The sequence below is a fragment of the Pholcus phalangioides genome, unplaced genomic scaffold (genome assembly GCF_987345545.1).
Source record: "Pholcus phalangioides strain wild (caught in Gottingen) unplaced genomic scaffold, Ppha-v1.0 ptg000172l_1, whole genome shotgun sequence".
Taxonomy (NCBI): Eukaryota; Metazoa; Arthropoda; class Arachnida; order Araneae; family Pholcidae; genus Pholcus; species Pholcus phalangioides.
In genome coordinates, this window is record NW_028301637.1 from 4,747,680 (window position 1) to 4,763,777 (window position 16,098).

General features: G+C 37.3%; 1 protein-coding gene across 2 annotated transcripts in view; it reads left to right on the plus strand.

The window, feature by feature from the left end:
* The window catches only part of LOC149063598 (uncharacterized), a 43,006-nt gene that overhangs the window by 18,294 nt on the left and 8,614 nt on the right, over window positions 1-16,098 (plus strand). The window contains exon 4 of one of the 2 annotated variants that reach the window (XM_089255799.1): window positions 10,453-10,993. The exons of the other annotated variant lie outside the window; for it this stretch is intronic. Within the exon in view, the coding sequence (XP_089111925.1) occupies window positions 10,453-10,761 (309 nt within the window). The 3' untranslated portion in view covers window positions 10,762-10,993. Of the gene's footprint in view, window positions 1-10,452; window positions 10,994-16,098 lie in introns of those variants that run through there. 2 annotated transcript variants of the gene reach the window in all.

The following is a 16,098-nucleotide window of genomic DNA, read 5'->3' on the forward strand; positions in this document are numbered from 1 at the left end:
CCGGGCCTCACAAAAACGAGAAGCAGTTGAATGTTTCAAGAAGTTACCAGCTAGGGCCTCCGAAAAACCACTTGGCCTGAGGGTCCATGATGCTCTTAAGACGGCCCTGTATAGAAGTTCCCTTTAATTCTTTTTGTACATACTGTGTATATGTGGTAAAAATGTCTACCTGTGATTTAAATGTGGATTCTTTCGCTCGCAAATTGGCGCAACCATTCTTTAGGTTACCCAAGTGTTCCTTAACCCAATGTAGTCTAATATTCAATCTTCCACTCAGCTCTTTGATCTCTTTTACTAATTCAATATTTGTCTTTGTAGAGTTCAACGCCTGTAAAGAGGACATTGAATCGCTATACATGTCTATCTCCATAATATTATTTTCGATATAGTATATTGCTGCCATCGTTGTTGCTGTCAACTCTGCAACATAGGCTGAGCTATGGTCTGAAAGTCTATATTGTTCAGTGTGTACTAGTTGTTGTTTATCAAACCTAACAAAGGCACAACCTGTTCCCAGCAGAGTCTTTGACCCATCTGTATAGATTGTCGTACATTTATGTTCATCAGATTTCGTGTCCCAATTCAGAGTTTTGATCAACCATGGTTCTTCAAAAGATAAGAGTTTCTTTCTACTACTTCCGAACTGAGTAGTGGGTTCGCTATCTGTATGGTCATGCCATGTTTTATACATAGGTATAATTCTCTTTGTCTTTTTGCCAACAAATATATAGGGGTTCACTTCCTGCTAGGATCTGTAAACTGTAAGTAGCCACCGAACTATAGCATTTAGTTACAACAATTAGGCTTTTCTTTGGATCTGATCGAGTTTCTTTTCTATGTATTGCAGGTCCCTGCACCAGATTTCTGCTCCATATAGTATCTTTTTTTGATACTGCCCCTCTGTATATCTCCTTCAATACGACTGGGTTTAGTCCCCACGTCGCTTTTGCAATTCTTCTGAGCTTCTGTGTAAAACCAAAGATCTGATTTTTTACATCATCTAAGTGAGTAGTGAAGTTATTATTGTAAGAAAAAGTGATCCCCAGATATTTCACAATTGAGGCTTGCTGAATTCTAATTCCATTAATTCTAATGGGTGGATATTTCTCCACTTCTTTCCCATGTTTAAATATCATATAGAAACATTTACTATGACTCAGTGTCAGACCATATTTAATTGTCCAAGCATGCACGTCGCTCAGAACTTTTTCTGAGTACTGTTGAAAGTAAGTATAGTTTGTCTATGTTATTATTATTGATATGTCATCTGCATATGCCTGTATTTCCGTTCTGCTTTCCGTGGGTATTTTCAGCAATTCGTTAACTATCAAAAGCCACAATAAAGGTCCCAAAGAAGATCCTTGGGGTACTCCAAGATTGTATTCCCTTAATGTGTTTTCGTGTTTATTCTTTATGCTTTTATTTGTCAAAAAGTCCAAGATCTGGTTTGCTAAGTGTGTTGGGACCTCATGTTTCAACAAGGGATTTTTTATTCCGAGTATATTCACTGAGCTGAAAGCACTTTTTACATCCAAATTGATAAGGCAGGTATACGCTTTTTCTCTTATATTAGTGTCAATGATACTCTGTAGTCTGTATAATGCATCAATGGTTCCTCTCCCTTTTCTAAATCCATATTGTTTTGGGGAGAATTTATTATTTCTCTCCATATACGTTGAAAATCTCTCAGTTAATATTTTATCTAATATTTTACCTCAAACTGGTAATAAACTTATTGGTCTGTAATTCTCTACACGACTGAGGTCCTTACCTTCCTTCGGGATATAAGCGATTCGCGCCACCTTCCAGGCGTCTGGAAACACATCCATCTCAACACAGTGATTGAATATCTGTAGAAACCAGGCTTTATCGCAAAAGTACAGTTCTCTAATCAGTTGGAGTTCAGACCATCTGGTCTACGTGCTTTACCAAGTTTCATACTGTCCATCGCCTTTTTAAGTTCGTTTTCTGTCACTAGATTTAGTTGTTCATCTTCTTCTACTTCTATTCTATGAAGACTATGTCCCGGAATGTCTATAGTTCTGAAGTGATAGATGTCCAATGCTCTTATGGTGTCTACATAATTATCTGTAATGTCTCCATTTTCATCATGCACTCCCTCTGTAGCTATGGATCTTTTTCATGTATTTATTAAAATTCTACACGGAACACTGTAAGAGTCTTTGACTACTATTTTTTCCAAATATTCTCTGAGTGAGTTTCTCTTTGTCTGGATTATAAGTTCATTCTTTTACCTTGTTTTCAGTGCTTCTCTAGCTTTTTGTCTTCTCTCCCTTTGGAATCTCCTGCACAGGGCTCGTACATGGTTTCTTTTAATACCAAGTTCATTATTCCACCAATGAGTGGTTTTCCCGCTTCTTCTGCTCCTCATTTTATTTTTTGTTGCTATTACATAAAGTCTGGACTGGAGCTGTTCTATATATTCATCGAGGGCCCTTACATCCGTTATTGCCATATTGTGTTCTGTTATTAATTTTGTCACCTCAGTTCGAAAGCTGAAGATATCTATATCTGTCATTTTTATAGTTTTCTTAAATTTCTGTGTTTGTCTTTCCTGCGTTATTTCAAATATTATCATGACATGGTCACTCAAGGATTCGTCATCTGTAACTGTCCAATTTTCAATTCGGCCTACTTCAATATTTTTGATCAATATAACGTCTATCCAGCTGGTTCTAGTGGTCGCGCTGATCGTTGGTCCACTACTGGCAGAATTAACTATTTCCAGGTTGTTTATGTTAATATGGTCTAGCAATTCTATGCCTCTTGCGTCCGTCTGTGTGGGTCCCCATGCTGACGATTTGGCGTTGAAGTCCCCGCATACAATAATTTCTTTATCCATATGCTGCTGATATATCAGTTGTAGCTCGTTCAAGTAACTTTCCAATGTCGTGGAGGGCTCGCAGTAAACAGAAATAAATATAACCTCCCTTTCACTGGCTCCAAAACATATGGCCACTACATTCAGAGTGTTGTGTATAGTTATTGGGTCTAGTTCCGCATTATTTATAATAATTGCTGCTCTCGGACTCTCATCAAACGCAGTAATTTTCAGTCTCATATCTAGCCCTATAACTTTATTCTCATATACATAGGGTTCATTTATGCTTGTCAGGTCTATATTATTTGTCAAAATGTCATTTGACAATTGAGCCATTGCCACTTTGCAATGATTTGTGTTCAAGTGTGCCGCCCTTAGTTTCATTTTAGTCCTCGTAGACATAATTAATCCTTTCTCTTATCCTATCAAATTCCCTCAGCTGTAATGGACAGTCTGGGGAGGATACAGAATGGTTTGTATCATACTTGGTTCTGTATTTCTTATTGGAGAAGTCGTAGTTTGTACAACTTTCTAAATTGGTGCAGTCTTTTACTTCATGTTCTTTGCCACCACACTTTTTACAATTTGTACCGTTTCGGTAGTATTTTGCAATGTGCCCCAGACCCCAGCATTTAAAACATTGTGTAGTCCTGAGGTATTCTTTACAATAGACCAGCCCACAAAAACCCTTCTCTTACTTAATAGCAAGTCAAATACCTCAATTATAAAGTTACAGGTTTGGTTTTGCCGTTTTGGAAATCTGTATTTGACTTGAATCAGCACGTCATGTTGCAGGTCATTTTTGATTCTTATTGTGTCAATCAGTTCCTCTTCTGTTATATCTTCTATATCGTACAGCATCAGTTGAGGGTTTCGTGTTTTTTTTTTTTTTTTTTTTTTTGTCTTTCGATTTTATATCTTTCTTTTAGTTCATCACTTTTTCCAAATTCCTCGATTAGTTTGTCAATGTCCTCACTGTCTTTAGTCTCAATGACCAGCTTCCTGGTGTTAGTACTATTCTTTATTGGTATAGGTTTATTTATGAGGTCTATTTTACTCTGTATATCCTGTTTCGTAACCTTTCCTTTCCCTGTCTCTCTTGGTTCGATAGAAACGACAAATCTGTTTTTAACCCGAGATCTGCTTCTGCTCTTTTGTCTGCTCGGTTCTCCAATTTTAGTGTCTTGTTTTCGTTGTCTTCTTTCAGTCTGCTTCCCACCCAAAAGAGCCCCTTTATATGTTCTTATCTCTTCTTGTTTGTCTAGTCTTTTTTTAATCAACTTGATCTCTTGTCTTAAGTCATCAATTCTTTTTCCCTCTCTTTCCAATTTTTTGTAAGTCTGCAATTCACTGTGTATTTCATAAATGTCCATTTGCTGCTTCCTTGCAACATCCAGAATCTGTTCTAGTTTAATATGGTACTCTGGCTTGCCACTTTGTCTATGTTTAATAATGATTTCTTTAAATTCCTCAACCAGACGTTTTACCTGGGTATAGTAGTCTGCCACCTCCAGTTTTGTCAGGTCAATTGATTCGTCTTCACCTTCTATCATTTCGAAAGGTACTTTCTATGGTGAAGGGACCTTTTTTCTATAGTTACCAACACACTAGTTTCAGCAACTCGACATTTCGTACTTAATCCCAATTGTCCGTATCCAATATGGTCTTCCAGTTATATTTCTCTATATGGTCCTTCCTAAACTTTTTATTGCTTTGGTGAAGAAACCACTTCTTTAGAGCAGTCCACACAAAAGTTTTACTGAAGTCCTGTCCCGACTTTTTTTTGCCAATATGGCAAATACTACAAAACTTTATTTATGTTTGTCTCTTAACTTCTATTGTCGTCCACCAAAATTTTCTGCCAATACATCTCTCTCAAAAAAAGTTTTTCTTCATATGTATTGCTTACCCAAGTCCAGTCCAGTCTCTATGTATGACGTATCTAGTTAAGCGGTGCTAGAGGACCGCATTGCGCCTCTGCAGCCGACCCTTCCTCCGCCCAGGGCCTCATGGGGAAAAGTAGTTCCAACAGTAACACACTAATTATCAATTAATTGTGCGCACAATTCTCACAGCTTCTTAATACATTTTCACATTATGTCTTAGAAGTGTTTACTTCACAAAATTTGAAACTGTACTCACCAAATAACTCACAAAAGATTAAAAAAACACACAGAGCACTAATTTGTGCGTTTTACCATCTGAGCATCGCGGACGGATCTCAGAAAGTTGGAAATAGGGAAACATGCTTATGTGTGTTGGCAGCACAGTAATTTGAACTATAAATTGATTGCACTATATAAACCAAACCCAACCCAAAGTGGGCAATATCGCCCCCCCCCCCCCCCCAGTGGGCGATGGAATGGTCCAAGGGGGCGATAAAAGCCACAAGTTTAACATAGGATCCTATGGGTTCGCTTGAGTAGGGGGGCGATGAGAGAGAAAAAAATTCGGAAGAAGGGGGCGATGAAACAAAAAGTTTGGAAAACTATGATATAAACTAAGATTAATCCAAACAACATCTCCTGAAACCATAGTTGATGATATCACATGTAGCAGAGAGTCTAAATCCTATATGTATGGCAAATGTTTGATTTGTCATGACAAAATGGTATCAATGAATAAAATTTCTAAATCGCTGGATGAGAATAGCACCTGTACAGTGTGAAGAATGGCAGCGCAAACAAGAAAAAGTGGAAAAGAATGGTAGAATGATAGACGTTACAAAAATAACAAAAGAGCAGAGATTGTGGAACCTAACAGACTTGATCAGTGTTTTTCAAAAAGAAATGAAATTGTTCAAGAAACACATTTTTAACATTCAACACAAATATAGAGCTTATCAAATGTGCATTAGAAACATACAAAAACATGAAGCTGCTCTTCATGTGTATTTCAGTGAAAATTATAATTGCAAATTATCTGAAGAAGTGCAAAGTCATCATTTCGGTGGGTCAAGAAATCAAGTATGTCTTCATACCTGTGTGCTTTATGTTGCAGAATGTGCGAAGTCAATTTCGTTCTGCTGAGTGCCACCGAATTTGGAGCACAGACCTTCATGTATTTGGGCTCATTTGGAACCGATTTTGAAAGTGATGAAAAAGATGAATATGAAATAAATGTGGTTCACTTTTTTTCTGATGGACCTTGTACTCAGTACAAACAAACGAAAAATTTTTACTTATTAAACAAATATGTCTCAAAATATTTCAAGTTTTGTACTTGTAATTTTTTTGAAGCAAACCATGAAAAAGGAGCACTTGATGGTGTTAGTGATATATTGAAAAGGACAGCTGATAGCATGTTGGAATGACATCAGATGCTACTCAGTTTTTCACAATTCTCAAAGATGCCACCAATGTAAAAATTGTATGAAATCAAAAATAAAGAAATAAAAGGTATAAAAAAAATTATTCCAAATGATATACCTGTGCTGAAAGGCACTATGGCAGTCCACCAAATAGCAGCAACTGGCAATGGATTGCTGCAATACTGAGATGTCTCTTGCTTTTGTGAAAGAAATGTAAATCTCTGTGAATGCTATGAAAAGAAAACTTACTCTTACCAAAGAAGTATAAAACTGGGAGTTTCACAACCGATTTCAGAGTTTGAATCTCTGGAAAATAACATTCAAGAAAATAGTGAAAACTATGCTATTGACTCCAAAGGAAATAGCAATGAAGAAATGTCAACTGGTCTAATTAAAGCAGGTGTTCATATGCTCATGAAATTTGATTCTGGTGGTGTATGTAAATCTACATACACACAGAAATACGTTGTTGTAGCCCAAAATGACATCAAAGATGATGGTGGAGGTCAAAGTTATGTGCCTCAAAACTATGGATGATGCTAGGAAGCTGTTCAGAGCTGATGACAAATATATATCTTACATCTACTTTGACCAGATTTAAAAAATTTTGCCAGAGCCAAAATTCAAACCACGAGGGGGGGGGGGATGTTTTATGAATTTCCTCATAGCATGGATGTTTTTCAGATGTCATAGAGAAGTGTCTGGAATATCTTTCATATTGTCTATATAATTGTTGAAAAAATAAAAGTGTATTTAGAATAATTGCTTATTCTAAGTTAAACATTTCTGTCCACTCTGTTACAGGAAGCATTTTTGCAGTTCACAGGCAAAAAAATTAAAAAGCACTTCAAACTAAGATGCTAAATTATAAGTTATCAACCCATTGTCTGCCAGAAATAAAAAGATTTAATTTTAAGTAGTTGAAAAAATATAAAAAATAAACTTTTCTATGTGCTATTTCGAAAAAAAATCATGAAAAACGATCAAAACGACAGAAAAATAAAGTCAAAATTTTTTTTTTAAACTACTTTTTTTTCAGCCCATGTGTAAGAAATAAGCTGATTTCATTATTTTATGGGGTTAAAACAGCAGAAATAATAATATTTATTTTTTTACAGCGATATGTTTTCGTAACAGAGTGGATAAAATCCATCATTTTCAGCCATAAAACCCAAAAAATAAAATATTATTACAAAATAAAAGTGAAAAATGTTTATGAAATATTAAACTTCAAGTCATTGGCTATAATTTGAGATCAATTTTATTTCAAAAATTCAACTTTGTACACTTTTTTTGGGAATGACCCATATAAGGCATTGATGGTCACTTTCGAACGTATAACAGTAGTGTTATCAAACTTGTTATCTTAAAAAAAAAGTCATAGAAATCATCTGTTCCTCTTTCTCAATTTTTTCCATAGTTAATTGAATTAACCAAAATTGGCGAGTTAACCAAAATTAGTGATGAATAACCCAGGGTTTAATAACATTATCTATGGAAATCGAATGAGACTGAAGAAAAATTATTTAACCGGAGTGGTGACTTATTAGGCTGACAACTTACCAAGGTTTTACTGTAAATCACAGTAGAATTATATTTTTCGGTTTCATGTTTCTTCTTTGTACTAGAAATTCGCCCTGACACAAACTCTTCCACAGAAAGACATATACGCCACACTATAGAGATGTGAGGTGAAAATATTAAGATTGTGGGCCGCAAACTTCAATATTCCTGTCTTCTTGACGGGAAGAGAGATGGGGACGGAGAATCCTCCACCCTCGAATCCAAAATCATCCAATGCTGTTCTGACCACCTTGACATAAAAATTTCAGCTAGTGAGATTGACCGCTGTCATAGAATTGGTTCCAAAAAGACCCACGGATCCAGACTTTCCATAATAAAATTCAACAAATTTAAAATCAAAATTCTAAAAAATGCCTCCAAACTTAAAAACAGCAACATATCTATTTCAGAAGATTTCTCCTTCGATACACGCAAGCTTCGTGGTCAAATCTGGAGAGCCAGTCAAAAATTCTGTGACGAAGGCATTAAAGTAAAACTTATTCACAATTTTACACTCATCAATAACACCAAATATGTCTGGGATCCCGATATTTGCCCCATCTTCCCTGCTCACGCTCCTTCGAACCCTTCCTTGCCCTCCCTCTCCTCCCATATTTCCTCGATGCTCCCTTTAGGCTACTCCCCCCGAGCAACCCCTCCGTCTACACAACCTCCAAATTAAAAAATACCTTTCAATTGGGAACTATTAACACTCGAAGCCTGAAAAATAAAACAGATTTTCTAGAATCATTCTTACTCATCCATAATCCCCATTTTCTAGGTGTTACAGAAAAAAAAACCTGCTCCTTCATAAGCGTTTTTGCAAACTGTCACCATTTCATCAAATCACAAAAAATATTTCATTTTCGGGAAGTAAACGTAAAATTTGCCTATCAGTGAGCATCAAGCCAACCTTTCGAAATCCAAAATTAACACAATTGCATACATCTGCTTTATCCATATGTCCGTTTCGCATCCGACTGAGTTTTTTTTGGTTTGTGAGATTTGATTTTTGGGAGAGGTAATTTAACCCAAGGACTTTAACCTACTGGTTGGCCATGATTGGCGATGGCTTGCTTGGTGTCACAATTTTTGCAACAGGAAAATATCCCTAAAATTTTCCTTTTACTATGAAAAATCCCTAAAATGTTTTAAAATATCCCTCTACATCGTAAGGAATTCAGATCCATGCGACAGCCTCCCGAATTTTCATTCTCCAAAGTTGGCAGCTATGGCAGTCCTCAATGAGAATATTCTCCTAAGGATTATTCTTGAGAATTTTTCATCTCTACACCACACAGTAAAATATAATCAGTAATTTTTAATTTATGGGGAAATAAAGAGATGTAAAATTCTCGAGAATAATCTTTCGGAGAATATTCTCTGCTAGGACAACTATTATAAATAACTTTAGAATATTCTTATAAGTTCTTGATGAGAATATTCTCCTGTTATTTATAATATAGTTACATATAATATCTTTGAGAACATTCTCTGGAAGGGACTACTTTCATAAAATACTGGGGAATATTCTTATAGAAAATAATAAGAATTATTCTGAAGTTATTAATAATAGTCCTTAAAGAGAATATTCTCATCGAGGAGAATTCAGTTACCGAAATCTTTCCAGAGAGTATTATCAAGAATATATGTAATAGCATGTAGTATAAGAAATAATTTTGATAAATAACTTGACAATAATTGTTATTTTTGATAAGAATATTCTCTAGTAACTTCTAATAGTAGTCCTTTGAGAGAATATTCTCTGTCCCCGTCTCTCTTCCTGTCAAGAAGATGGGAATATTGAAGCTTGTAGACCACAATATTTAAGTTTGAAAGCAAGAAAATTAAACCAACAGGGCTGAATTGCACAACTTTTTTAAGAAATGTGAGTGATACAGAATTTAAGTGTATGTGCATTAAAGAAAACAACAGTTCTGTATCTTCTTAGAATGAAAGTGATTATAGAAGAATAGCTTCCTTTGTCAATAAACTTTGAGTTTTACTCTTTGCTTCGAACTTATTTCTGAAAATTTATCTAATTTTAAAATATTTTTTTAAGGTTTTAATCTAAAGGTTTCTGAAAATCTTTATAACTAAACTTTTAAAACCTCTCATCATGACCCGGAGAATATTCTCGAACTAAAAAGTTGTCATTGAGGGTGATTGTAACAAAAATTGTTTTGTTGTAAATGTTTCAGGCAATGAAAACTGATTTATATTTCACAATATAAACAAAATTGGTAAAAAAATTAAAATTATTTAAAAGAAAAATGAATATTCTCGATTATATTCTCCAATTTTTATATCCAGGAGAATACTCTCACCTCACATCTCTAGGGAAATACATACATATACCAATAAAATTCATTTTAATTGTGGGAGAAAATATATAATTTTTTTTAATTAGTTTGTTGTGCTTAGATTTAGACAGATATTCAGCCGAACCGTATATTTGGCAAAAAAGGCCAAGTAGCAGCCAAATATTTATCCCATCTCTAGTATTTATTAAAAGCAAAAATCTTGATACTGTTAAAATACTGCATTTTTATTTTGTCAAAGTGAATGCCGCTGTTGATTATTCCCTGTGAATTGATCGGTGCTGATTTGAAAATTTTAACCCCTGAACTTGCTGTTTTTAACAAGTTCTTTTTTACTCTAAAGTAGTTATGAGTTGAGAAAAGAAGTAATTTAACTGGAAAAATTAGCTCAGTTATTTTGTGGTTTTTTTCTACAGATGTCAATGTCTGGAGTTATAGGCGAAATACTGAACAGAGGAACCAGTTCCAGAGAGAAGTATTCTGCTGAAGTGCGCCGCTTTGCATCTGCATTGTATTTTCATTCCCCGAAAGGATATAACTATGTGCGGAAAACATTTAACACCTGCTTACCTCATCCATCAACCTTACGTAAATGGTGTGGAACAATTGAGGGAAAACCTGATTTCACCACCGAAGCTGAAAATGCAGTAAAGACGATAGCTTCAGAAGCACCTAATGAAAATAAGGAAGTTTCCTGTGTTTTGATGGTCAATGAAAGTCCATAAGAAAAGACATAATTTAATGGAAACAGGCTATAAAGTTACGTGGATGTTCGAATGTGTGTTCTAGATCAGTGTTGCGTAAACTTTTCAGTACGTGGACCAGATGTGGTGAAACTGTTGCTTGTGGGCCAGAAACTTGATGTATAGTGTGATCATGTGACATGTATTTTACAGGACATTTCTGTAATTTTTCATGTCTTAACTTTTTTAATAAAATTTTCAATTTCCTCTCTAATTTTCAATGAGGCTTACTTGCACTTTCAAAATCAAGAATTACAATTTTTTTCCCATGACTGTACATACTTGTCATATAATTTATATCTTTCCCATAATTGTCATATAATTTATATCTTTCCCATAATTGTCATATAATTTATATCTTTCCCATAATTGTCATATAATTTATATCTTTCCCATAATTGTCATATAATTTATATCTTTCCCATAATTGTCATATAATTTATATCTTTCCCATAATTGTCATATAATTTATATCTTTCCCATAATTGTCATATAATTTATATCTTTCCCATAATTGTCATATAATTTATATCGTAATTAATTATAGTCATATATGCAGGGTGTATGGTATTTTAATGGCGAACCATTGATCTTAGAGGCATACTTCCTGCTAGAAAAAATACCTAAATAATGTGCAGTACTCTAGTATGTCATTCATGTTGCAAGGGGTGATACAGTTATTAAAATAAAAATCTAAACTTTTATACGGTACCCCCCTGTGCTCCAATTTCCAATTAGGAAGTTGTTGCCCAGTCTCCTGATGCAAATTCCATGTTTCTAAGTGAAATATTCGCTGAGACAGTGGAATTCAAAAAAAAGAGAAAAGTTAGGGAAAGAAACAGCTTTAAATGTGGATAAAGTGTTTTTCCTGTATTTAGAGCTGTTCTTTCTCAACTTTCCATTTTTCAAATTGGAATATTGCGGACGGAGTTCTTTCACCTAGAGTGGAGCGAGAACGAAACTGTTGCGTCTTTCATCAGTCGCAGCCAGAATATATTCATCGATGCAAACGACGAGCTTCACCGCATTTTAAAATGTGAGATTCCCAGAGCGATGTTGCTGTTTCGCATTGTGTCAACACTGCCGAGGGAGTACCTGGCCTTCAAGACGGTATGGGATGGTGTACCGCTGGATGAACGGTCAATCGAGCTCTTAACAGAACGGTTATGCGGATTTGAACGACAAAGCAAGTTACAACGGGGTTCAGACGGCTCGGCGTTACGCGCGGAGAAAATGGATTCCTTTCCCGGCGGAAAGAAACTCTGATCAAAAAGGAAAGACGAGAAATGGGAACAAGGACAGAAAAATCACTGGAAAACCGGATCTACCGCGAAAATAACGTGTTTCCTGTGCGGAAAAATCGGTCACAAGAAAATTGACTGCCCTCAACGAAAAATCGACGAAAGTTCGTCGTCGCCGCCGCCGAATTCGATCTCCGCGATGTCGTGTATGTTACTACAAGCGGCCGATAGCTGGATCGCGGACTCGCGTGCATCACACCACATGACACCGAATAGCGATGTGTTGGTGAATCTCAAGAAATTCTAACTTCCATAAGTTGTAAATGTTGCTGGTGGGAAGAAGCTTTTTGCCTACGGATGCGGTCGGATAAATGTAAAAATGAAAGTCAACGGTAAGCTGAATCGCAACTTTCTCACTCATGTCTGATGCGTTCCCGATTTGAAACATCAGCTCTTCTCCGTAACGCATGTTCTCGAGAAAAATCTGTGATTTTTGTAAATAGGTATTGCTCCGTAAAAAGAAACCGCGTGACTGTTGTAGTTGAAGAAAAGTCGAATAATGGCTTGTTCATCATGAACATAATTATTGAGAAATCAAAAGTATGTGTACCAGATCTTGTTTCAAGTTCGAGTAACACTCTCCAGTTAATGCACGAGAGGTTGGTGCATCAAAATAAAAAACACAGTGAAAAATTTCTCAAGAAGAAGGGGATTTCCGTGTCTGCCGGTGACACTGAATTTTGTGTTGGGTGTGCGTATGGGAAGTCCCATAGAAAATCATTCAAGTCTCGAATGATTAGAGCAACACAACCAGGTGAACAAATCAATGCTGATGTTGTAGGACCCATGGAAGAAGTCTGTTGAAGGTTCTCGTTTCATGCTGATTATGAAAGATGATTACACCAAGTTTCATCGTGTCTTCTTCTTGAAAGCCAAAAGTGAATTGGCCTCTTGCACTTCTCGGACCTCGAACAACAGGTCATGTTGTGAAGCAATTTCTGTGCGATTCCGGAACTTAATTTGTAAAATAATGCAGTGAATAAAATTCTTAATGATCGTGGTATTGAGATGTGTGTCCATGGTTGAAACACCTGAACAAAATGGGGTGGCTGAACGTGAAAATCGCATAGTTGTGGAAGCAGCCAGGGTCATGGTTCATCATATGCAACTTCTTAAGAAGCTGTGGGCAGAGGCATGCAATACTGCTGTATTCGTCCTCAACCACACATATTTCAAACCGAGCACAAACTCGGGTCTATCACCATTTATGGGCGATTTACTACCTAGCGAGTTGTGCCGGAGGTGTAACTGTGTGTACCTAACAGTCTGAGTGCATATACAAATACAACGCCACAACAGGCAAAATGCCCACCGAGGTGGCTGAGAAAAAGATGCCCATAAAAATATGGATGTCATATATTTCAAAAATACGGCAACCCAATTAAAAATGCAATTAACAAAAATTATAAACAAATATATACACAATATGTAGCGTTGTGTTTGATTTTTCAGTGCTGCCATGTATATTTCAGAAGTGAAGTGAGTGATGTGTTATGATTGAATTACATTTGTGCTGTTTGTAGGTCTGTTTCTCTCTGTGGCGAGACTTTTTAGCGGGGAGATCGGCTCGCATTTGCGCCTTGAAGTTGGGAACCACAGAAAACCAACTTCAGCCGACCACCACTATGGCAACGGTGGGGTTCGAACCAGGGTCTGTCATTATGACCACTCGACCACCATAGCGGCTCCAGTAGATGATAAAACACCGCATGAGCTGTGGCATGGTAAGCCACACAATTTCAAACGTCTAGAGTGTTTGGTACTACATGTTATGCTCATCAACCAAAACAAAGGCACCGAAAGTGGGACAGAAAGCCTGTGGGAAGACTCTTTGTTGGTTATCAGGCTCACGATGGATATCGTGTGTACATACCATGTAAAAATGCTGCCGAATTAACCTGTAACATTATTTTCTGTGAAGAATCATCATTCAAATCAGAAACTGTGGTTTTCATCGAAAATTGTGATGAGTGCAGTGATGAAGATAACATCCAAGTGTCCCCGAGGACTGATGATGAACGCCAAGAAAAACCAGAAATTTTCGAAATTCAGTATCCTCTTCGAGAATGTAGACCACCTCCTTTTCTTACAGAAAACTGTGCTGTTTGTCAGTACCTTGATTGGTGTTAGCACTCCTACTAGTTATAGTGAAACTGTAAGTTCACCTGAAGCGAAAATGTGGCATCATGCCATGGAGGAAGAAATGAGGTCTCACGAAGAGAATCGAACATGGGAACTGACAGAACTTCCTACCGGTAAAAGAGTTCTTGACAACACCAAGTGGGTGTACCGGATCAAAACAAAAGCATACGTATCGGGGACATTTTCATATCTCAAGGCCTGTATGATGAGAAAATCTTGCATCGTTTTGGTATGGAGAAAGCTAAGCCAGTAGCTACTTCATGTGAAACCACTAAAGTTGAGGAGGGAGCTGATCCTGTTGGTGTTCCCGCTACTCGCCCGGATATAACTTTTGCTGTAACTTTTGTGTCTCGAGCTTTGTGTAAACCAACAAAAGATGACTGGATTCGTGTGAAAAGGATTTACAGATACCTTCGTGGTACCACTGATTTGGGCCTGCTGTATCTTTCATCTCTGAGATCAAGCTTCTGTGTTTACAGTGATGCGGATCATGCTGGTGATGAGAAAACTCGGTCAACTTCTGGAATGGTCTCTTTGAATTTAGGTGCTGCTATCACCTGGTGGTCAAGACTTCAACACAGTGTAGCCATCTCCTCGACGGAAGCTGTTGTTCAAAGAACTTATCAGATTCTGTGACATTCCAGTGCTATGTGGACAACCAAAGTGCTTCAAAGCTGGTGCAAAACTTACAATTTCATCGCAGATCAAAGCATATTGACGTTGATTTCATTCAGTGCGTGAAAAATGTGATGTCTGTGATGTATGCACAATCAAATACAAACAAATACAACGCCACAACAGGCAAATTGCCCAACGAGGTGGCTGACTTAAGAACATCATGGATCCCCGAGCCATTTTTTGGAGGCCCTACCTACTACTACTACACCCCACATGCACCCCCCCCCCCGCGGAACCTCCCAACGAATCGGTACATGCGGGAATGTGCGTGTACGTGTAGTGAAACCTGACGTGAAGTTTTGTTGTTTCTCTGTAATGCTTGTTATGTGTAGTGCTGCCATCTGCCACAAGCTTTTCTAACTATGAGTGAAGTGTTATGATTGAATGATTTATCGTTGTAGGACTGTTGCTCACTGTGGCGAGACTTTTTAACGGGGAGATCGGCTCGCATTTGCGCCTTGAAGTTGGGAACCACAGAAAACCAACTTCAGCCGACCACCACTGTGGGGTTCGAACCCGGATCCTCGCATCGCGAGTCCGTCACTATAACCACTCGACCACCACAGCGGCTGTCACGAACGATGCCCCATTACTGCTCGTTGAGGAACACTTGGTCTCTGTAAATCTCCCTTCGCTCTGGATGGTTACTGTAAAGCCCTGTAATAACTTCTTACCTTGACCCATCAAGCGCCCCAGAAGAATTCATCTTGACTCCTAGCTTGGTGTGGCCGTCCTACACGAGGAGCGGCAAGGATACCATGACCTCAAGTCATCCGCCAGTTCCACCTCCCAATGAAGCTGGGTTACACGAATCAGCCACGACTCGCAGCCCGAGATCAAAGGGCAGATATCATGACAAAGCCATTGTGAAGAGTAATTTTTAATTATATTCGCAAAAGTATTGGGTTTTCATATCGGGAGGGAGTGTTGAATTACGATATCTCGCCAACCTTGGTGGTGACTTGGCGACCGAAAAATGTAGTACCGCCAAATCGGTTCGTTCGTCGTCAGTCGATATCTGTACTCGCGGAGACTGGGTTGTATTGCATATGTGCGTCATGTAACATTTTTGTTTTTTGTTTCACTTTAATTAAAATAATAATTAAGTATGAACCACTCCGTATTACTTTGCAAACTCCGTTACCAACTCTGCTACACCTTGCGTCTGTAAATCGCAAGAATTAACGAAAGACAATTC